At 39.1% G+C, this 24,291-nt stretch overlaps 1 protein-coding gene across 3 annotated transcripts in view; it reads right to left on the minus strand.

Moving 5' to 3' along the window:
* aspscr1 (alveolar soft part sarcoma chromosome region, candidate 1) overlaps positions 1–23,437 on the minus strand; it is a 43,025-nt gene extending 19,588 nt beyond the window's left edge. The window contains exons 1-8 of one of the 3 annotated variants that reach the window (XM_018097774.2): positions 23,297–23,437; positions 22,897–22,952; positions 15,437–15,560; positions 7,527–7,630; positions 6,354–6,414; positions 3,825–3,898; positions 3,272–3,746; positions 2,977–3,116 (exon numbers count right to left, since the gene is read on the minus strand). In XM_018097774.2, the coding sequence (XP_017953263.2) occupies positions 2,977–3,116; positions 3,272–3,746; positions 3,825–3,898; positions 6,354–6,414; positions 7,527–7,630; positions 15,437–15,560; positions 22,897–22,952; positions 23,297–23,386 (1,124 nt within the window). In that variant the 5' untranslated portion in view covers positions 23,387–23,437. Of the gene's footprint in view, positions 1–2,976; positions 3,117–3,271; positions 3,747–3,824; positions 3,899–6,353; positions 6,415–7,526; positions 7,631–15,436; positions 15,561–22,896; positions 22,953–23,077; positions 23,222–23,296 lie in introns of those variants that run through there. The other 2 variants (XM_031894149.1, NM_001045605.1) reach the window with 2 other exon arrangements.
* Positions 23,438–24,291: the final 854 nt, after the last annotated feature.

A 24,291-nucleotide genomic window follows, 5' to 3' on the forward strand; every position in this document is an offset into this window, starting at 1 on the left:
GTGATACCCTTCTGCAGACACAATAATACAAAGTGTCCAATAATAACTGATCTATCTATAAAAATTAATTAGCTATCACAAATTACCAATGTTAATTACAATTGGACAAATTCATCCATGTAATTCATTCATGAAAAAGTGCTAGTTCTCGATGTTAGTAAAAATTCATACCCACTAAAATTAAGATTTGTGAAAATAGTGATAACTAATTAATCAATCAAAGAAGTTTATCAACTTAATTCATTGTAGAAGTGCCAGTGCTCCAACAGAAATTAATAACTAATAATTAGAAAAACATTACTACAATTCTTTTAGTTAAGGATCAAGAAAAGTGAAATTTATTTAAGTCCCCAAAACTGCTGTCTCATTAATATTGCTATCTAATCCCTGGGAACCCACAAGAGGGAGAAGACAGTATGCCAAGGACTGTGGTCTTGTATATTACCTTGCATGCATCAATTAATCTGAACTATCTTGCCTAAAAAAACACAAATTCAAGGCCCCTTAGAGTAAAATTGTAATGTGTAGACATTACTCTGTAATGAAAGTTATGCTAAATTTTTGTCAACGCGTTTCACATAAAGCTTTCTCAAGGCTACACTGTTTGCAGGGTGCGCATGGGTTTTTAAAGCTTTCGTATTCAGTGGCACATAAATCTTGAGAGATGTTATTACATGCGCGAATGTAAACTGAATAATAGGTGTGTCCTACATGGGCTTACATTGCTGGAGGTGGGTCCTGCATCATATGCTTGCGTATGTTCTTAAGGTGGTGTTATTGGGCCATGTACCTTCACATCAATCTCCACCTCACCACACCATAAATAACCAAATAGATGGTGGAATAATTCGAATACATTTGAAGCCCTGTTGCTATGGCAATCATCCCTTTTATTTGCCCAATATAACATTAATTCAGCGCTGTGGAGTCGGTAGATAAATTCTCCGACTCCTCAGTTTCTGATACTTCCGACTCCATGACTCCGACTCCTCTGTTTTTAAAATGCTAATGTATTTTATACATTCATACAGTCAATGAAAAGCATGCTTCATGGTCACACAACGTGTTCATTTATGCACTGCGTGCATTGGGCTTTATTCTTATAGCAGAGAAGTAATTAATTATGACTGTTTGTGAATTGGGACATTTAAACTTGCTTTATTTTTTTTTTTTTTTATTCCCATTTAAATTTAGTAGGAGTCTGAGTCGGATTATTTTTTGCCGACTCCAGGTACCCAAAATTGCCTCAGACTCCGACTCCTCGACTCCGACTCCACAGCCCTGCATTAATTTATACTGTAATAACCACAGGACTAATATTTCCTTTTTACATATGTAATAACTCCATGAATGTTATTAATCACATGAACTAAATTTCGGTTATTCCGTCCCAAATTAATCTACACATTACTATATGACTTATTGATTAAAGATCATTTGTAAAAAAAATGTATTATGAATTAAGAATTGATTATGAATTCGCCATTTGCATATGGTAAATATTATTTATCACATTAACTAAGTCTCAGTTGTTCTGTCCCTAATTAATCTGTGCATGACCTGTTGAGTAGAGAATTAATTATGAAAAGTGAATAAATCATTGAAAATTAGTTTGCAAAAATCCCAAGATCCAATAAAGTAATTCTTGTTCCGAGTCACCTTTTCTTATGCCTAAATTCATTTTTCTATTGGCCAAAATTGTGTGTGTGAGGGGTCCATGTTATGAATTTTCGTAAAATGTTGTGCTACCGTAGAGAGTTTAATTAGTTTTTTTCTCATTTGCTGCATTTTTAATAAAACTACAATGCTATTGTAATCTTAGTTTACCCACATATTTTTTTTTTTTTTTCATTCCAGGCAATAAATTACACCTTGAGTCTTACAATTGATGTAACTATCCCCCTTATTGTTTATTTTTAGGACTGTAAGATTTAAAGATGTGGAAGCACCTGATCCATAATAGTTCAGGGGTGATCTGTCCCCTGAATTTGGCACTGGAGCCAGAAGATATTTTGTAAGATATTTACTACTGTCCGTATTAATATTTGGGGCAACTCGTCACATGTGATATGCCACAGAACACTTATTATTGTACTGTATTCAGAGTTTACAGAATTACACTGTTTGTTTTTTGGATTAATTTACTGTTGTTCAAAATGTATTCACTGAGTAGTATGGGTTAAATGGAGGTCAGCATTGATGGCCCTCCTCTTCCTGTGGGTAATTAACACTGGAATGTGTTTGTATTATTAGGCTTGATAAAGGTCTGGATTGAAGCCTGAAACGTTGCACTAAAGTCACTATTTTTTAAAATAACCGGAGTGCTGCTGTTTTCATCTCTATCCCCTTATTGTTTGTTACCAAATATATCAAAGAAAGTTGTAACACTGACATTATTATTACACATATCGCATTCACCACAAGGATAGAAACCACAAATCCTTGCTTTCGGTCTATCTAATGCAATATGTGTTATAATTAGACACTTTGTATTATTGTGTCGGCAGAAGGGTATTGCTACTGCTGCAACATTTACATTATTACTTACAAGTTAAGTACTAAGTACTTTTAAAGCTATTGTGTTGTTGAACAATTCACAGGGGTTAAGTTTACTCTTTCTTATCTTTATTATGATTTAATATTTTGTAATCAGACCATGGTGAATTTCTACTAAAAAATCTTTTTTAGATTTAATCTTTTTCAATTTAACCAATTATTCAAAAGTGCTTGGTTACGTCATTGTGTCACGACTGACTGAAAGTTGTGTATAATATTAAAAAATACTCCCTGTTGTAACATAGAATCAAATGTATTGTAGGTCAATGACTTGTAAAATTGCACCTTTTAATAGAACTCTTCAGTAGGGGGTACATTATTCCCTATATAATATTGCTTATTGTGTCTTATTACTTTATGATCCTTTTGTAAGTAAACCCTTAACCCAGTATCCTTTAAAAACTAGAGTTTGATTTTGACCTTTCACTTCTAAGCTCTGCAAATCTTCTTCTCACATCATCCACGGTGATTTCAAAAAAGTCCTCTGGCAACTCCCGAGACTCATGGGCAGTGTTTTCCTCCAGATCCATGTGGCAAACAAGTGGTTGTCTGTCTACTGGCTAGAAAAAGAACAATTTTGCAAGAAAATTACAACACAACTAAAAAGCAATTATTATTACATGCTAAAATATAAATCTATAAGCATGAATGTTGACAAACTGAATTTATTCAAGCTGCTTTATATTGCTGGTAAATTTATATTTCCTCTAATCACCTGGGTATTACATTCCCTTTCTGTCTTAGACTTCTTTGGCTTCGAGGGCCCTGGGCTTTGGAAAGATTTCTGAGCTGAAGAACTTGGCACACCATCTTCTGATGGACCCGCATGCAAACTGGCACCTCCAAGGCAATGACCACCACCTTGGAATGGAATGAATTTAGTAACACTAGGGTGTATATTCCTCTCAGAGGTCTGTTTTTCTTCCTGTTTACTAAAGGCACTTGAAGGTCCTGCAACAGGCACATTGGAATTTACATGTGACTGGGCTGGTGTTTCAACTATGGCCTCAGAGCCAGCAGGACCCTTGCAAGATGATTTCTTCTCCTCACATATGGCTAGATCTCGGCTTGTTTCTTGAGTTGCAAAAGAACACTCCTTTTTACACACAGGGTGTGTCTCCATTTTGAGATCCCTATGGCCCTTTGAGCATTCTTGATTAACACTCTGGTCACATTTTCTTACGACAAACCTGGAAAAAGACTCAAGATAGTAAGTATGGATAAATCATATTGAAGCAGTTTCATCACTTAAAGGCTGTATAACACACCTAATTATGGCGCTGCCTTTTGTAAGTCCCAGTGACTGTAGAGTTGTTTGCTTCAAAGCTAATTCTCCAGTCACCTAAAGATCAAAAGAAGCCAGAATAAAGAACAAGATAGCTTTATATGGTTTCAAATAAAACTATTGAAACAAATGTTCTCCTCTAACGTATGAACATTTATGAATATATGTGCAAGCACACAGGACAAACATTTTTTTTACTAGTGTCCCATTTTTAACAGCCTATTTCAACTGAAAGCTGAAAAGTATTACAATTTTCTTGTAACTAATCTACAACAGATAGCTATCTGGCTTAAAGTAGAAGTAAAGTAAGCTTTATCAGAAAAGTCTATGTAAATACACCAATAATCACTTACAGTAATGATGCTCTGAGTCTGTGAAAGAAACACCATATTTCTTTCCTTCTGTTAAGCATTCTACAAAATAAATATAGCATTCTAGCTTGCACTATTGTAACTAATCTATTGGCAATAAACTGCCTCAGTAGCTTTCCTTCTCTTTTTAAAGGTAAAATAGGCTATATAAAACTTGCTATAGACTGAAATATATTATGATGAAATTGGTAGCAGGAAAGGGATTTTCTTAGCTCAGTGATCCCCAACCAGTGGCTTTTGAGCAACATGTTGCTCCCCAGCCCTTTGGATGTTGCTCCCCAGCCCTTTGGATGTTGCTCCCCAGCCCTTTGGATGTTGCTCCCCAGCCCTTTGGATGTTGCTCCCCAGCCCTTTGGATGTTGCTCCCCAGCCCTTTGGATGTTGCTCCCCAGCCCTTTGGATGTTGCTCCCCAGCCCTTTGGATGTTGCTCCCCAGCCCTTTGGATGTTGCTCCCCAGCCCTTTGGATGTTGCTCCCCAGCCCTTTGGATGTTGCTCCCAGTAGCCTCAAATCAGGTGCTCATTTTTGAATTTCTGCTAAGGAGGCAAGTTTTGGCTGCATAAAAACCAAGTATGAGCCTTTTGTAGGCTGCCAGTCCACATAGGGGCTATGTACACTTTTTCCATTTAAATGTGGCTCACGGGTAAAAGGTCGATCCCTGTCTTGGCTGATGCCAAATTCTGTAGTGAGTTACTGAAAAACCTTTTTTCAGTTATTCACGAAAATAGAAAAAGTAAACTGACAGCATAGAAAACTTGGTTAATGTTAACTAGTAACTGGCAACTTCCTTTTATGTCCTCACATGTGGCCCAACTACTTAAATAGGTCACACATGTTAAAAAAAACAATTCTTTTTGTAAAACCAATAAATCACTTGCTGCAATGTAAACTATTTTATGATATGCACATACTGTACATACAAATATTTTACTTTTTGTAGAACACTAGCATGGTGGAAGATAAGCAGGGGGGGCAACCTTATGCAGACTTGTGGCTAAATGCTGGGGATCAGTGACTTGAGCAAACTATAGACTACTGTAGTCCCCACCCATAAATAAATACAAATATATTACTGATACCTAGTGCATTTCCTAGTTTTCTTACTGAATATTTAATGTATTAATGTAGTCACAAACTTGCCACGTTTCTTACTCACAATGCAGCATTTCTTTCTATAATTTGAGCATAATTGTGGCTATGAGGTTACGATAACTCTGCCACAAGTGTAGAATAATGTGTATGGTTCAACACAAATCAGAGACAATTGCACTGAAAGTCTTCAGTTTGCAAATGCTGTCATTTTTGGCACTTGACATAAAAATTACATCTGCGCCTGACTCTTTAAAGGAGAAGGAAAGGTAAAAACTAAGTAAGCTTTATCAGAAAGGTCTATGTAAATAAAACTAACATGCTCCATGGGACATCAGCCTTAAACACACACAGCTTCTAGAACTAGCTTGAACTATTGTGCCTAATCTATTGGCAATAAAATGCAAAAATGCCTTTCCTTCTCCTTTAAGTGCAAGTTTGCAGTGTTAATTGACAAGGGACTTTTTGGGAACCCTGGAGATACAGCTAAGAGCAGGCAGAGCTGCTTTAGATGCAAGAATCTAATGAATGGCATATATTCACACAATGACTGAGGTAGAACTTTGTAAATGACTCCTAACATCTGAAATTTGTTATACTTTTTCCTATAAAGGACACTGCTTTATTAATACGCTTTTAACCAACCAGCATGAATAAGGAGTCGGCTATTCCTCCAGTGGAAGGAAAGACTTATTAGCAAGTGCAGTTAATTTTAAACATCATTTCATGATAGTGATGTCTCACATCCTCTTTACACACAGACATCCAGTCAGGAAGGAACATTTTACATGTTTACCCAATGTTAAGTACAAACACAAATGTATGTGGAAATTTCCAGCCAAGTATTTGTGTGTGATTGATATAGACACACAAAAATGTTAATTTTTTTCCTTGTCATAAAATTCACCCCCCACACAGATATACTTGTTAGTTCTGGGGACACAAAGGTGTGAGATCTGGAAGCTGTGAAGAATATAAATGACTTAATAAGCAGTCTAGTTAAGAAGGATCATGATTGAATGGAGGAGGAGACTGACTGCTCTGTGCCTTACCTCATCCCTCATATAAATGCAAACAGGAGTGTATCCAGAGACCACCTTTGCCAGCTGCTCCCTGTAAGCAAAGACAGATCAGTTATAATAAATAAGGAAACTCATATAGAGAAAACATCATTGTAGGACCAATTATACATCTAAAGAGCTTACTTAGATTGTATGTTCTACAAGGCAGGGATTCCTTCTATATGTGCTAAAGGGTTTTTTATGATTTTTGATAAAAATAATTTTCTGACAAAACATATTTTATTTCTAAACTATTAACATAGCAAATAACTCACTCTACCATTTAAAATGTTATTCTTAAGCCAACTAATATTAAGTAACATTGGTGTGTAGGCAGCTATAGAACTGCTTTCAGGTAACCTATTGTTACTCTTGCTAAATGTAACTGGAGGAGTCCCAATCTGGACTTGGATTTCTTAATATTGAGTGCTATTCTGATATCTACTGGGAGCTGCTATCTTGCTCCCTTCCCATTATTCTGCTGGAAGGAAAGTGCGGCAGTTAAGTGTCACTGAAGTTTATCACATGATTCAGGGCACCTGGGAAACTAAGAATATGTCTAGCCCCATATCAAACTTCACAATTAAATATAAAAAAATCAATGATTACCAAACAAGTCCAGTTGCTTTAAATTTATTTATACTAGATATAAAAAAATCTGTTTGCACTTTTGAAAAACAGATTACAATGCAGGATTCTGCTGGAGAAGCTCTATTAACTGATGTGTTTTGAAAAATATAATGTTTTCCCTGGACAGTATTCCTTTAATGTCTGTATATTTATACTTATTTACTATTATCATAATGTTGTCTTCCCTCTGTGCTTTTCTATATTGTAAAACTGTACAGTGTTGTGCTTTCTAAATAGTTAAGTTGTACATACATACATACATACATACATACAGAGAAAGGTGCATTTCCTTGCAGACAACAGATTCTTTGAAATACTAAGAACTGCAAACCTGATGGAAGGGTGTCTTTTTTTTCAACCTGATCTACTATGTTACTATGTAATAAGTGGATCAGAATAATCTTGCAAGCTAGGCAGCTTCTTTGTTTTTAATCCTGTTCTGATAACCAATGCCCTATCAGACCTCTGTGCCATTGCCACTAATATACTAGGTATAACAGTGCAAGTGTCCTATAATAAACATGCAGTTCTCACCTGGTCTCTGGAAACTGCAACAGGATGTCCATGAGAGACTGGCTGCACAGGAATTCACCTTGAAATCTTTCCCCATTCTCCAACTGTAATGCTACTCGCACTTTCTAGAGTAGAGTGTTTACAGTTAGTATGCTTTCATATCAGTTATTATATCTGTGATTTTTATCATTTAAATTCAGAGCAAGATCTAAACATTAATAAAAAGCTGAGGCATTTAATGTAACAGCAAACAAATGCAGTACATAAATGTGTGAAGTATATCCTTATTAAAAGTAGATAGGCCAAAGATTATCACCCTTAAATATTTTTTCCAAGCTATTGGGTACTTGTGGGAGAAAAGGTGAGTAAAGAAAGCAGGTAAGCAAGGAGCAGAGGAATCTCATGAATATTAGCAATCAAATAGAGAAGATCTGCAAGTACAACATTTTATTTGCATAAAGGTATAGAATTTCTTATCTGGAGATCTGGTATCCAGAAAGCTATAAATTATGGTAAGGCCACCTACCATAGAGTCCATTTAAGGCAAATACAGGGATGGGACCTATTATTCAGTATGCCTGGGATCCAGGGTTTTCCACATAAGTGGTCTTTCTGCAATTTGGATCAATGTACCTTAAGGGGCACATTTACTAATCCACGAACGTCCGAAAAGCGTCCGAATGCATTTTTTTTGTAATGATCGGTATTTTGCGACTTTTTCGCGAATTATCGCAAATTTTTCGAGCGCTCAATACGAAAAAGTAGCGACAATTCGCGAAAGTCGTAATCGCTATGCAAAAGTCGCGACAATTCACGAAAGTCATAATGGCTATGAAAAAGTCGCGACAATTCACTTAAGGCATAATGGCTATGAAAAAGTTGCGACAATTCACGAAAGTCGTAATGGCTATGAAAAAGTCGCGACAATTCACGAAAGGCATAATGGCTATGAAAAAGTTGCGACAATTCACGGAAGTCGTAATGGCTATGAAAAAGTCGCGACAATTCACTAAAGTCGCAATGGCTATGAAAAAGTCGCGACAATTCACTAAAGTCATAATGGCTATGAAAAAGTCGTGACAATTCGCGCAAGTCGTAACAGCTATGAAAAAGTCACAACGGTGACGAAAAAAATCGCAAAAAATATGAAAAAGTTGCAAAATGTTCGTTTCCAATCCGATTTTTTCCCATTCAGGATTCGGATTCGTGGATTAGTAAATCAGCCCCTAAGTCTACTAAACTAACAGATAATTTATCCCATACCTGCAGAAAATGTAAGGTTAGGTGATACCTTTAATTGGCTAACTGAGTAAGTAAAAATTGCAAGCTTTAGGAGCACCCCGGCCCCCAAGTCAGGAGTTCACAAGTCCATATCAGATTGTAATAAATAAACTACATTTATTGGGGAATTATGTAAAGACAAGATAATATTTCGGCCTAGATATTTATAAGCCTCCCAGGGTAAAAACTTTAGTTTCACTCTGCCAAGGAAGCAAATACTAGTACAATTAGCACCTTGTTGTGACGTGAAGTCAACCTAAGGAAAGTGTTTTTTGAGATGTAAATTGTCCTTATCTGTGTTTTTCTAGGTGGCAGATCTCTTAAGGTGGCCATACACGCACCGATATTATCGTACGAAACCTCGTTTCGTACGATAATCGGTGCGTGTATGGTATGTCAGCGAGCCGACCGATGTCACAGGAAGCTGCTGAAATCGGTCGGCTCGTCGATCGGCCAGGTTAGAAAATTTTGATCGGGCGCCATAGAAGGCGCCTGACCAAAATTCTCCCTTCAGAGCTGAATCGGCAGAAGGAGGTAGAAATCCTATTGTTTCTACCTCCTTACCTGCCGATTCAGCCCTGAATGGTGTGTGGCGGATCTTACGATGTTTCGTGCGACCGATGGTCGCACGAAACATCGTCGGATCGCCACGTGTATGGCCACCTTAAAGCTGGCCATACACATGGCGATCCGACGATGTTTCGTACGACCATCGGTCGCACGAAACATCGTCAGATCCGCCACACACCATTCAGGGCTGAATCGGCAGGTAAGGAGGTAGAAACAATAGGATTTCTACCTCCTTCTGCCGATTCAGCTCTGAAGGGAGAATTTTGGTCAGGCGCCTTCTATGGCGCCCGATCAAAATTTTCTAACCTGGCCGATCGACGAGCCGACCGATTTCAGCAGCTTCCTGCGATATCGGTCGACTCGCCGACATGCCATACACGCACCGATTATCGTACGAAACGAGGTTTCGTACGATAATATCGGTGCGTGTATGGCCACCTTTAGTTAAATTCATATCTGGACATAAAACTCCTGTCTCTGTTTAGGCCACATTCTAGAGTGTTGCATTGTCTCACCAGTTTAAATTCCCGCTCCTTACCCTCTTGTTGTGTCCTAAAGTTACCCATTAATATTGTGACCCGAATATCTGTGGACAAACACTATGACAACACAGATGCCCCAGTGGCAACACACTTCTGCAGCAATAACAACAGCATCAAAGATCTTTGGGTCACAATATTAATGGGTAACTTTAGGACACAACAAGAGCTTAAGGAGTGTGAATTTAATCTGATGAAACATTTCAACACTCTAGAATGTTATTTTATGTACACAGGTGCTAGAATCTTATTTGATGTACACAGGTGATCACTGAGTATTAGGTATATTAGGGCAAAATGATGACATCACGCTAAATTAAAATAAAGAAATCAAACCAAAGTGCTCAGCCACTCTCAATAAAGTACAAAAAAATAAATGAATTAGAAAACTCCAATAATTAAGTGATTACAGGTATGGGACCCATTATTCAGAATGCTCGGGACCTGGGGTTTTGAGCATAAGGGATCTTTCTGTAATTTGGATCTCAATACCTTAAGTCTACTAAAAAAACTATTTAAACATTAATTAAACCCAACTGGATTGTATTGCCTCCAGTAAGGAGCAATTAGATCTCAGTTGGGATAAAGGACAAGGTACTGTTTTATTATTACAGAGAAAAAATAAAGAATTTTTAAAATTTTAAAGTTTTTAATTAAAACGGAGTCTATTGGAGATGGCCTTCCCACAATATGGAGCTTTCTAGATAATGGATCGCATACCTGTATAAGTAAAATACAACACAGTGAAAAAACATTACTGTATATAATATATTATATATATATATATATATATATACTCAGATTTTATTACAGAAGTCAATACGAAGTGATCAAGAACAAGAAGGCAATAAAAGCATGAATTCATCACAAATTAAAATGGCTAAAAACAGGACCACTTAGATCTGAAGCCATCCATAAAACACCCAGTTATTAGGACTAGTCATGTCAACACTTTAGTCCCTCTTAAATGCCAGCAGAATTTCGCATTTCAATGCCAAACATTTTTGAACTTTTTGTACTCTCTTATGATGTTAGGGGTATTCACCGGGGGGCCTTAATTTAGGTAATAAAACGATATATCTTTTTTTCCGGGAGAACCTTAGCTTTCCAAATCTGCCCGAGTTTTTGTGTATTTCCACTTCTGGAACAAGATTTAGAGCCTTAGATACCAAAAACAAGAAAAATTCAATTTTTTTCATGATATAGAGATTTATACCAGAAAAATATTTTATTTTATGGACCAAAATTCAACTGCTTTGAAAATCCTCATGTCTCCTGAATGTGCTAATACCAGATATGTATAGTTTTATAGTGATTTCTGACTTCTATAGATCAAAAACTCCCAGCAGTAAATTACCATATTTTCAAAGCATTACATCAGAATATGGCATACCTAGATTCCAAAGCCAAAAATCCTGGAAACCATACATTTTTGAAAAGTACACATTCTGCCAAATCTTAAATGGGCCACCATGTCTTTCTACTAAGTACTAAACATAAATGCTTTCCTGAACTTAGCAGTTTCTATAAAAATGTATAACAATTCTAAGAAATCGCCTCAAAGCTTCCACATTCTAGCATCTTATCTCCCACATAACATTAGGTACCAAGAAAACACATCCTAAATATGAAAGACAAGGGTCCACTGAACAGTTTGATGTCCATTGTGCATAGGACCACCAAAGTATCTGGCATTTACAGACCCCAAAAAGAGGTTAGTGCATACAAAATGCTCCGGAGATCACTTTATTTTGGAGGGGGTAGTCGGCCACAATAGCAGAGATCTAGCACAGGTGACTGGACCGTTCCGTGGGTCCTTTTCCTAAAGCATGGGTTAATATATTCTGCAGCCTGTGTCTTAAATTGCTGTTAATCTGAACTTATCTGACACTGATAATGTTATAATTACAAATGTTTTAGGGGCCCTTTGCTTCAAGTTCTCTGATAGGCCCCAGGTGGCCAGGCCAACACACCAGAGCAAAGTGTCTTTCTTTTTTAATGACATCGGACTACTCAGATAAAAAATAAGCTATTTTAATTAGTTATATTTTTGGTAAGGAGATACTAAATCACAATGATCTCCTTAAGATTACGGGTGTCAGCAAACATTATTGCTACACAGGTATGCAAACTGTTATAAGCAATAGTTGGGACATGAGGGTTTTCTGGATTAGGCACCCTACTGTGTTATGGACCACCATGATTTAAGGCTACTAAAGACACATTAAAAAACAAACCATAAGGATTGTTAAAACATGAACTTGTATTTGTTACCATAAAACATACTGTACTGTACTGTACAAATAAAAAAATTAAAAAAAAAAGGTCTTGATCTGTTTGTGTAAATAGAACGGTTTATTTACATGAAAAACGGCATTCCTTTATTTCCTATACTCGAATGTGTCATCTTATCTGATTGAGTTATAGTACTTGGCCACCCTCCAAACTGTCTAAAAATGCTTGTCTAAAGTAGTCCTAGTAGTAAAGTGTCTAAAGTAGTCCTAAAGTATGTTACCAAATAGGTGACACCTGAAAAAGCCTTCCTTATTATTACTAGACCAGGCTATTACTGCACAGACAAAAGTAGAGCTGTAGAGTCCATGCATGACCCTTTGCAAACAAATCCTTTATACCCAAACCAATTAAGTAAATATGTTCTGCTCCAAGTATTTTTTTTATCTGTTTACCATAAAAGAGACCTGACTCTCTGAGAATTATAATGCTATTGAGGCAGCTCTCTCTTATGGCGGCCTCTCCTCTCATACTCCCCACCGTGGGGGAGGAGTAGGAATTCTGCTCTCCCCTGCTGTTTTAAACTAATCTCTATACCTTCTTCTTTCATGTTTTCTTCTTTTGAGGTGCATGCGGTTCAGCTGTTCCACCCTCTCTCTGTGTGGGTGGCAGTTGCTTAGACCACCTTCTACAAAATCCTTGGCTACATTCTTCTCTGACTTTGAATCCTGGCTCTCTTTTTGTTTCTCCTATGTTCTGACACCCCTTCAATTATTTTGGGTGATTTTAACTTCCATATAGATGACCCATTTCATCCTGGCCATCTCAATTTCTCGATCTAACCTCCTCCTTTGATCTCCAGCTGTGGGCAAATACAGCTATGCATAAAGATGGTCATCTCCTAGATCTGGTCTTTATCAAAAATCTAAACCTTTCCACATTTTCCTCTTTCAGATCATCATCTTATCTCGCACACTTCCCATTCTAATAACCCTCATCCTAACACCCAAACTGTTGATATCTGATCCGAAGTTATTGGTAAATATCTACAATTCAATTCTATCATCCGTAATTAACACCTATGACCCTCTGCAGCCACAACGCTGTCGTGCCCACAATCCTCGTTCCTGGTTTAACTCTCGCGGCACGATCTGTAGATCGCAATTCGAGGAAATCTCGTGCAAAAGCAGACTTCCTCCACTACTACTACTCCATTACTTATGGCCTGCCTTAATTCTGCCCTATCCCAGGCCAAGCAAGAATACTATAATACACCCAACCCACAATGCTTATTTTCCATATTCAGCTCACTTCTTCATCCTTCACCAAATGAATGCATACTGGGTCTCTTCCTGTCTTTCCAACTGCTCCTTCTCTGTTGCTTTTGCTTACAAATCCTCTTCCCCGGTTCAGCTTAGTGAGGGGGGTGCCTCAAGGTTCTGTACTTGGCCCTCACTTGTTCTCCCTGTCAACTCTCATTTTAGGAGACCTTATCTTTACATTTGGTCTTAAATACCAATTATATGTAGATGACATCTAGATATATCTATACAACCCTTCGCTAAGGACTAGTGTTCCAACTCAGAATTGTAACTGTCTTCTAGCTATCTGCTCCTGGATGAAGCAATTCCACCTTAAACTCAACCTAGCTAAAACAGAGCTAATGGTCTTCCCACCCAAACTTAGCCCTTCTCCTCCTTTCAACATTACTATTGATGTTAATACCCTGTTAATTCAGCACGTTGTCTGGGGCTTATCTTTGTCCCTCTCCTTCTCTAACCATATTAATAAACAGCTAAAAAACTAATCCATGCCCTTATACTTTCCCGTTTAGATTACTGCAATATCCTACTAACTGGACTCCCACCTCTCTGCCCTGCAATCAATCTTAAATTCTGCTGTTGGATCCTCCTGCTCTCTCCTGTCCAGTTCCAAATAAAATCCCCAGCATGACTGCCAGGGCCGCCATCAGGGGGGCACCATCAGGGGGACACAGGGGTACAGCCGTCCCGGGCCCGGACGATTTTAACTTTAAGAGGGGGCCCGGCCATGCTAAAGTTATCTTAGTAGCTCGGGCCCCCTTTAATCAATTCCGGGCCCTGTCAGTGGTGGTCAGCGGGTGATCCTATTGGTCGCGCCCCGTGCGTACATTCACGTCAGTACGCACGGGGCGCAACCTTATAAAAGGGCCTGGCTTCATTCGGCACTCAGAAGCGCCGAGGTGTCATACAGGAAGGGCCTCGCCGGAGGAGCCGCTGCCGCCAAGGAGGAGCCGCCGCCGCCAAGGAGGAGCCGCCGTACAAGACGCTGGCTACCAATGTACTAGGGGAAGGGGGGTACAGCTGGCTACCAATGTACTGGGGGAAGGGGGGCACAGCTGGCTACCAATGTACTGGGGGAAGGGGGGTACAGCTGGCTACCAATGTACTGGGGGAAGGGGGGCACAGCTGGCTACCAATGTACTGGGGGAGCACAGCTGGCTACCAATGTACTGGGGGGGCACAGCTGGCTACCAATGTACTGGGGGAAGGGGGGCACAAGCTGGCTACCAATGCACTGGGGGGCACAGCTGGCTACCAATGTACTGGGGGGGGCACTGCTGGCTACCATGTATTAGGGGGGCCCTGCTGGCTACCAATGTCTCATATCTGTGAGTCCTTTGTACTGGTGGGAGCGGGGCCCAGAATTTTTTTTTGTGAGGGGCCCCGTGATTTCTGATGGCGGCCCTGATGGCTGCCTGTTAAGCAAAGGGTAGCATACAAAATCCTTTTGCTAACATTCACTCCTCTGCTCCTTACTACATTTCTTTTCTGGTCTCCTTGCACATTCCTGGTCATCTCCTCCGCTCCTCTCAGAGCCTACTTGTTACACCATCCGCACCCACTGCTCTCTCTCTCAACATAAACCTTTCTATCTCGCTGCTCCTTACCTCTGGAACTCTATCCCTGAATTCCTCTGGAAGGAATACACACGCTCTTTAAGAAAAAACTCTACTTTCTGGAGCACTACAAAATTATTTTGTTTAGTCTTGAGCTTAAGAGCCATTGCCCATACCTTGTGCACTCTTACCTTCTAATTTGTGCCTGTATGTTACCCAACCACTTAGACTGTAAGCTCTACAGAGCAGGGACCTCCTTCCTACTGTGTCTCATACCAAATGGAAATTAATCTTTGCGTATTTATACTTTATTTATTGTATTTATTATATAATACTTGTCCTCCCTGTGTGTAAACTTGTATATTGTAAGATTGTACCACTTCATAAATATAGTTAAACATACATACATACATACATACATACATACATACATGGCTTACCGTGTCCTGTGCTGATGCTTGCTGCTGTGTGCAGCTCACCATTTCCAGTTTGGCATTGTTCGGAATGTTGGCAAATCTCCACTGAAGTGTAAGATCCACAAGTGTTCTCTGAAACCTGCAAATAAATTGATAGAAATGAAACTGGTCTTTGGAATGCTGGAAGGGGCCTCTACCAGAAATACATTAAGCAGAGAAGCATGTGCTCTAACCAGTATTATACTCTGAGCAAGCAGAGTTTGTACAATGTTACAACCTTGAAACCCATACAATATACAGATCAATGGTCTATTTCAAGCAATATTTGGAACATACTTCTATTAACAACTCCCTGTATGCATTAACACATGATGTCTCTACTTTTCAAAGTTTTTTCTTAAGAATCTAGGATATTTTATACAAGAAGGAAAGGTGAAATCACTGGGGGTGCCAAATGTTAGGCACTTACCATTGATCATAATCACTTACCCAATAACCAGAGCCAGTGCTCCTGTTAGCAGATAACTGCACGGGCCTGGGGTACTTCTGAGAGATCACCACAGAACAATTGTCTTCTTTCACTTCTTGGTTATTTAATAGCCCCAGGCTGACACATGTGCAGCAGAGTGAAAGCACTAGCTTTTTTTTTTTTTTTAATAATGTTTTTATTGAGATTTTTTACATATATATTGTACATACATTCTGTTTGTTTTATGCCATTTTTTTCCTTCTGTTAATAAAGTCATTTGTTTATTTTACAGCATGCTTTATTCATGGCTTTTCACAGTTTCTGTTATTGTTATTGTAACTTTATTTTTTTATTCAACTAATAAAATATAAACCTGTTGACCCACCTTTGAGCTCAGTCTGTCTATTCTTTTCTTAGGAGGTATTTGTTCTCCTTGATAGTATCTTAGCAGTTCTGTGACTCCTGGGAGGCTCTGATCGTTGTGATCTTTCATCTTTTGTTATTGTTTGTATATATTTCTGAGTTTCTGCTAATAGTTGGTTGTTTCTTATGAGTTCTGTTTCGTACCATGTCGTGTTCTGTAGGGAGTATATTGTTAAGTATTTTGCCTGTTCTGGAAGAGATCTTATGTAGTTTTCCCAATGTGTAAAAAATTTGGTTGTATTTTGTTCTCTATGTATCATTGTTTCCAGCCAGTCCATATAGAAGATGTGATGCAGTTTTTGTTTGGTCAATTCTATTGTTGGTTGTTCTGAAGTTAGCCAAAGATGTAAAATTGTTTTGCGTGCGGCAGCGGCGAGGTATTTTGCGAGGACTCTCTCTGATTTTGTGAGTGGGGTCGGTTGTTTTAATTTGCTAAAGAGTGCCCATTCCAAGGAGAAGCACTAGCTTTTTGTTTAAAGTTCAGCATATAACTCTACTGCACATGCGCACCTGGTACAAAGTAGGAAGGAGCAGAAAAAGGCAGGAAGGAGCATAAAAAGGCAGAGAGAAGCAGTAAGACAATATCTCCATGGAAGAAGTACCCTGGTCTGGTGCTAACAGGCAGTGTGTACCACAGGGCTGTGGAGTCGGTAGATAAATTCTCCGACTCCGACTCCTCAGTTTCTGATACTTCCGACTCCGACTCCTCTGTTTTTAATATGCTAATGTAGTTTATACATCCAGGAAGGGGAAGGGGCACTTAAAACACAACTGAACTGATAATAAACTGATAGACAATTTTATCTATACTCCTACTCCTAATGATTTCCCTAGAATCCCATAGTCATGTTTAAAGTTTAAGCTAACATTACAGCAGTTTTTCAAATGTTTTAAAGCTTCAGTCTTAAAGGAACTGTAACACCAAAATATAAAAGAGCTTTAAAGTAATAAAAATATAATGCACTGTTGCCCTGCACTGGTAAAACTGGTGTGTTTGCTACAGTAAAACTACTATAATTTATATAATAAGCTGCTGTGTAGCCACGGGGGCAGCCATTGAAGCTGGAAAAAAGGAGAAAAGGCACAGGTTACATAGCAGATAACAGACAAGTTCTGTAGAATACAATAGTGTTTTATTGGTTATCTGCTATGTGTCTGTGCCTTTTCTCCTTTGAATGGCTGCCTCCATGGCTACATAGCAGCTTATTTATATAAACTATAGTAGGGTTTCTGTAGCAAACACCCCAGCTGTACCAGTGCAGGAATGGCTGCCCCCGGGGCATATATATAAACTATAGTAGGGTTTCTGTAGAAAACACCCCAGCTGTACCAGTGCAGGAACGGCTGCCCCCGGGGCTACACAGCGGGGTATTTATATAAACTATAGTAGGGTTTCTGCAGCAAACACCCCAGCTGTACCGGTGCAGGAATGGCTGCCCCCGGGGCTACACAGCAGGGTATTTAAATAAACTATAGTAGGGTTTCTGTAGCAAACACCCCAGCTGTACCAGTGCAGGAACAGCTGCCCCCGGGGCTACACAGCGGGGTATTTAAATAAACTATAGTAGGGTTTCTGTAGCAAACACCCCAGCTGTACCAGTGCAGGAACAGCTGCCCCCGGGGCATTTATATAAACTATAGTAGGGTTTCTGTAGCAAACACCCCAGCTGTACCAGTGCAGGAATGGCTGCCCCCGGGGCTACACAGCGGGGTATTTATATAAACTATAGTAGGGTTTCTGTAGCAAACACCCCAGCTGTACCAGTGCAGGAACGGCTGCCCCCGGGGCTACACAGTGGGGTATTTATATAAACTATAGTAGGGTTTCTGTAGCAAACACCCCAGCTGTACCAGTGCAGGAGCAGCTGCCCCCGGGGCTACACAGCAGGGTATTTATATAAACTATAGTAGGGTTTCTGTAGCAAACACCCCAGCTGTACCAGTGCAGGAATGGCTGCCCCCGGGGCTACACAGCAGGGTATTTATATAAACTATAGTAGGGTTTCTGTAGCAAACACCCCAGCTGTACCAGTGCAGGAATGGCTGCCCCCGGGGCTACACAGCAGGGTATTTATATAAACTATAGTAGGGTTTCTGTAGCAAACACCCCAGCTGTACCAGTGCAGGAATGGCTGCCCCCATACTACACAGCAGCTTATTTATATAAATTATAGTAGATTTTCTGAAGTAAACACACAGTGCAGGGCAGCAGCACATTATATTTTAGTTACTTTTATACACTTTCATTTTTTGGTGTTACTGTTCCTTTAAACTATTGACTATCCATTCCCTTCACGTATACAAGTATTTCTAGTCCTGCAATGTTTTTACTTAATTAGTTATCAGTGAGAGTTAGGCTGGGTTCCCAGTGGGCATTGTGTTCCCTGTAACAGAGGAACACGACGCAGTGGAGCTGCTGCACCGTAACTGTGCGTTACGTCCCATTTAGTGAAGCATACAGTCAATGAAAAGCTTCATGGTCACTCAACGTGTTCGTTTATGCACTGCGTGCATTGGGCTTTATTCTTATAGCAGAGAAGTAATTAATTATGACTGTTTGTGAATTGGGACATTTAAACTTGCTTTATTTTTTTTTTTTATTCCCATTTAAATTTAGTAGGAGTCGGAGTTGGTTCATTTTTTGCCGACTCCGACTCCAGGTACCCAAAATTGCCTTCGACTTCGACTCCACAGCCCTGGTGTACCATTACCCTTCAGGTTCACTTAAAACAATGTGACCCAAGACTTAATGGGTGGATGTTAATGCAACCCGTTTAGTTATGGTCACTTAGACAAAAATTGTATTATCTTTCTGCTGCTTAATCCTGTATAGACATCACATTTATAAGCCATTACTAGAAAAATATGTCTATTTATCCATGAGGTAGCCTATTCAGTGCTTAAAGGAGAGCTACATGTAGTGACCAAGCTGTAGAGATTTACCTGCATAAACCAGGTGCAAGAGGAGTAGTAATAAACCACTATTATTAGTGGAACACAAAATGCACAGTTTAGTTGTGATGTGCAGCACAGTGGCTTAGTGGGTAGCAATTCTGCCTTGCAGCACTGAGTTCAATCCCAGCCAGGGCACTATCTGCAGGCATGTTAACTGGCTTTTGATTAAATTGATTATAATGTGTGAATGTGATAGGGACCGTAGATTATAAGCTCTTCTGGGGCAGGGACTGATGTGAATAATGAATAATCTATGTAAAATGCTGTGGAAATGTGTTGGTGCTATACCTGTATAAATAACAGGAATAAAAAAAATGATGCAGATAATATAAGGGATGCACCAAATGCAGAATTTGGTTCAGAATTCTCCCAAATCCTTTAGCAGGACTTGTGGGATTCGGCCAAATCACAGTTGTTCACAACTGGAGTAATTGTTTAATTAATCTTCTATTTAAATCTGCAAACTAAGGTTCAAATTAAGTTCAGAATGCTTGTGGAGGTTTTGATATTCATCCAAATTCAAAAATTATAGATAATTATCCAAAAATCATGGACGGAGTAAATCCGTAGCTGATATTAATTGGGACATCTGCCTAACATCTCCCTCCATCTGACAACTGGAAATGTTCATTGTGATGCAGGCTTGTGGGTGGCTGCTTGCCCATAAAAAAAACCCACATGCACCAGACAAATAGTTCTTATGTTGATGAAGCTGCCAGAGAGAGATTGGTACTTAATCAAGTGTTATAGCTCAGGATATATAACTTTTTAAAAAGGTGTTTGATCTATTTGATCCAATTGCAGTGCTGAATAACAGAAACAATGACATGACAGTGGTAATGAGATTTGTAACAATGGAATTCATGCAGAGGTACTGTGATTTGACAAGCATTTAGAAACAGTGTATTGGTATGAGGGTTCAGCAGTATCAGTAAAAGGACAATGGACACACCACAGAATAAAAAAAGCAAGCAGACACATGAGAGGCAGGAAACATCACATGAAAGAGAAGTGCAGGCATAGCAAAAAAAAAAAGTCACATGCAAAAACAAAGAGAAAGAAATTAAAGGAAATAGTACAGTAAGAAGTGTAAAGAATATTTACTGAACAGTGAATAGTGGGGACTATGTAATTTCCAATGCTCAATGTTAAAATGTTGTGCATTGTTGTTAACGGGGTTGTTTATCTTTAAGTTAACTGTTAGGGCCGTGGCAGATGGGGAGATTAGTTGCCCACAACAAATCTCCCTTGTCGCGGGCGACTAATCTCCCCAAAATGCCATCCCACCTGCAAGAATGCAAATCGCCGGTGGGATCACATACGCAGCAATTTACATTCTTGCCGGTGGGATGGCATTTCGGGGAGATTTGTCGCGGACGACTAATCTCCCCATCTGCCACGGCCCTTAGTGTGATGTAGAGAGTAATATTCTGAGACAATTTGAGATTGGTCTTCATTTTTTATTATTTATATTTTTGTTAGTTATTTCACTTTTTGTTCAGCAGCTCTTTAGTTTGGAGTTTCAGCAGCTATCTGCTTGCAAGGGTCCAAATTACCTTAGCAACCAGGGAGTGGTTTGAATGAGGCTGGTATATGAATAGGAGAGGACCTGAATAGAAAAAGAAGTTATAAAAACTAACAATAACAATAAACCTGTAGCCTCACAGAGCAATGTGTTTTTGGCTTGTGGGGTAAGTGACTCCCATTTCAAAGCTGTAAAGAGTTAGGGCTGTGGCAGACGGGGAGACTAGTCGACTAATCTCCCCGAAATACCATTCCCAAAATGTAAATCGCCGGTGGAATGGCATATGCGGCGCCGCAATTTCCCCAAAATCGCGGAAGTTGCCTTGAGAGGAAACTTCTGTGATTTCAGGGAAATTGCGGCACCGTGTATGCCATCCCAGCGGCGATTTACATTTTCGCCGGTCGGATGGCATTTCGGGGAGATTAGTCGACATTTTGGGAATTTGTCGCGGGTGACTAATCTCCACGTGTGCCACAGCCCTTAGAAGAAGGAGGCAAATAGTAAACAAATTTTAAAAAATAAACAATAAAGACCAATTGAAAAGTTGCTTAGAATTTGCCAGTCTATAACATACCAAAACGTTTTAAAGCTACAGTCAGACACAGCTGCTTGTCAGCCTGTGTATAAAAAGTAGTAACATGCAGGCATTAAAGTACAAAAACCATGGAAAACAGTCAAATGGTAATTGAATGACAAAAAACAGCAGTACTGATGTATTAATGTAAACCTGAAAGCAATCCAACATAAAGTTTATTAAAAAGTGATGTAGACTCAAAACAGCTACAAAGATATTACAAAGTGTGAACAGACTGGCGCAGCACACTTTATGTAATTACATGGAAACAAGGGCACCTACTAGTTATAGAGAAGTACCATGCAATTATACATTAATCATTACATTAAGTTGCAGTAAAATAATGGCAAACGGTTATGGGTTTCTGCTACAGCAACAGAAGGAGCAAGATACAAATCATAAGCAAGTACAGTACCGCTGATTTCTCTGAACCCATCTGCCAATCCTCTTTCCTATTAGACCTATGAAAGGAGTACATATAAAGCTACTGGGTTATTTAAAGCAAGTGTCTGGCTGATAAAAGTTACTGCGTTTGTGCATTTTTATTATATATATATATATATATATATATATATATATATATATATATATATAAAATTAAACACAGCCAGCACCAAGGGTCTTATAGTTCAAAACAAACTCAAGTGAGATTGATTTGAACTATAAGACCCTTGGTGCTGGCTGTGTTTTATTTTGTATTCTGTGCACATGGGCGGCTATTTATTAGCATTTTGGAGTGAGGTGCTGTTGTGAGGACCTATATATATATATATATATAGATAGGTAAAGAATGTCGGCACTCTTAGGATTTCCACAATAAGGCAAAAAAGTAAAGTTTTTTTTCAAATGCAAGCGGTGAGATTTATTGTTTCCAACGTTTCAGTCCTTTACTAGGACTTTACCTAACGAAAGTCCTAGTAAAGGACTGAAACGTTGGAAACAATAAATCTCACCGCTTGCATTTGAAAAAAAACTTTACTTTTTTGCCTTATTGTGGAAATCCTAAGAGTGCCGACATTCTTTACCTATCTACAGATTTTATAGCTCTGGCACCTAGGTTTACTCTCATTTTATGGTGTGCCTCCCACTCTGGACTGTATATATATATATATATATATATATATATATTAGTAGATTCATTATTGCACTGACACAGCAATCAAGAGCAAAGTGTGCAGAAAAGTGTCAGACCACAGGTTGGTGCACACATGACAAAAAAATGGGCAATATGGCAATGGGGACAAAATATCATTCCTAGAGATTTATCAACAGTAAAGTAAAAATTAGGCATGAAATGATGCTGTGGTGTGTACATACAGGTTACCTTAAAGGAACAGTAACACCAAAAAATAAAAGAGCTTTAAAGTAATTAAAATATAATGTACTGTTGCCCTGCACTGGTAAAACTGGTGTGTTCATTTTTTGGTGTTACTGTTCCTTTAACCTGCAATTCCCAGGCAGTCCTGACTCAGCATCAATGGCAGAATACGTGACAGTTGCCAAGAAAATTCCATGCATTAAACACTCACTTTAAGCCATAGTCTCTGGGGTTCAAATTCTGCTTTCTGCAGACTTCCTCCAGCACCTAAAAACAAAAACCATACAAATATTGAGGAAACATAACATACTGCAGCTTTCTTCACATAACAGCTTCAGTTAATAGGAAAAATAATAACTGTTTTATGGCTTTGAGAAAATAAATTCACCCACTCGAATCAAGGTTTTCGGAGGCAGAAATGCTACACCGTAACCTCAATTCCAATATCACTATTGCCTGTGTCTGAACTATAAACATCGCCAAATCCGATTACATAAACGCAATATGATGGGAATTGTAGTTAAGTGATACAACAACGCAGAGCTCTGACAGTGATCCCAGAATGCTCTGGGAAACGTGTGTCCCCTATATCCCCGGCCCCCCGACTCTACCTGCTGTAATAGAGTTCCGCCTTTCACTTTCACAGTTTGTCGCCTACCATTTGGGGCCAAAACCAAAACCCCTTGCCCACTGGACGCCATAGTACGTACTGTCACCGACTCTATCAACTAGCTTTATTCAGCTATTTACAGAGACAAACACAGACAGACAGGAGTGTGCGAGAACTAGCTGAGTAATATAATGCGAGAGTAGGTGGAAAGCTGGAATATCTTGTATGTAAAATAAAAGAAAATGTGTCTGTGGCTTTATTTCTTTGAATACAGTGTAGTGTTATTTCAGGTGATCACATATTTCTTTGGACACAGAATACAAGAAAACTGCTCTTTGAAACTGCTCTTTGATCAAGCAGAAAGATCTTGCAAAAAGGGGGCTGGGATTCCACTTCTATTAAAACGGTCCTGCCTAATGGTTGGCACTCTCCTACAACTTCCAACAAAATTGCAGAGGTGCAAGCTTTGGGGCAGACTTTGGGAAATTTTTGGCTTAAGTCACTTTTCATCTGGACCTCTGGATCAGAGGACAACCCACAGCAATTAAAATGCTCTGGTTTGCAAACACACTGTTGTCTTTTTCTCTTCCATCTCTAGTGCTGCACCAGCTGTCACAAATTCTTTACAGTCAAATACACTGCTTTAAGCGCCTCATTGGACACCAAACATTTTAACCCTTTCTTGGTAGTATTACCTTATTACAGCTGCTTTCAGCAATCCCCTCAAGTGAAAGCTTCTTAACAAGCTAGCCTAGTTCTCTTTCCAAAATGTGGCCCTAACATATTGGTGAGCACCACTTCAATACTGCTCTTTCTAGGTTGACTTGTCTAACTCATAACTCCTATGAGTGTGTTGACAGAAATAGCTGTCAACTATCTTTTACCTACTACCTTCTCCACTAAAGGATGGGTTCCTTAGGGCACAGGCTTGACTTTGGGGACTTCTATTTCAGACTCCCCAGCCACATGCTTTCTTTTGGACAGAAACTCATTGCA

The sequence above is a fragment of the Xenopus tropicalis genome, chromosome 10 (assembly GCF_000004195.4).
Source record: "Xenopus tropicalis strain Nigerian chromosome 10, UCB_Xtro_10.0, whole genome shotgun sequence".
Classification (NCBI taxonomy): domain Eukaryota; kingdom Metazoa; phylum Chordata; class Amphibia; order Anura; family Pipidae; genus Xenopus; species Xenopus tropicalis.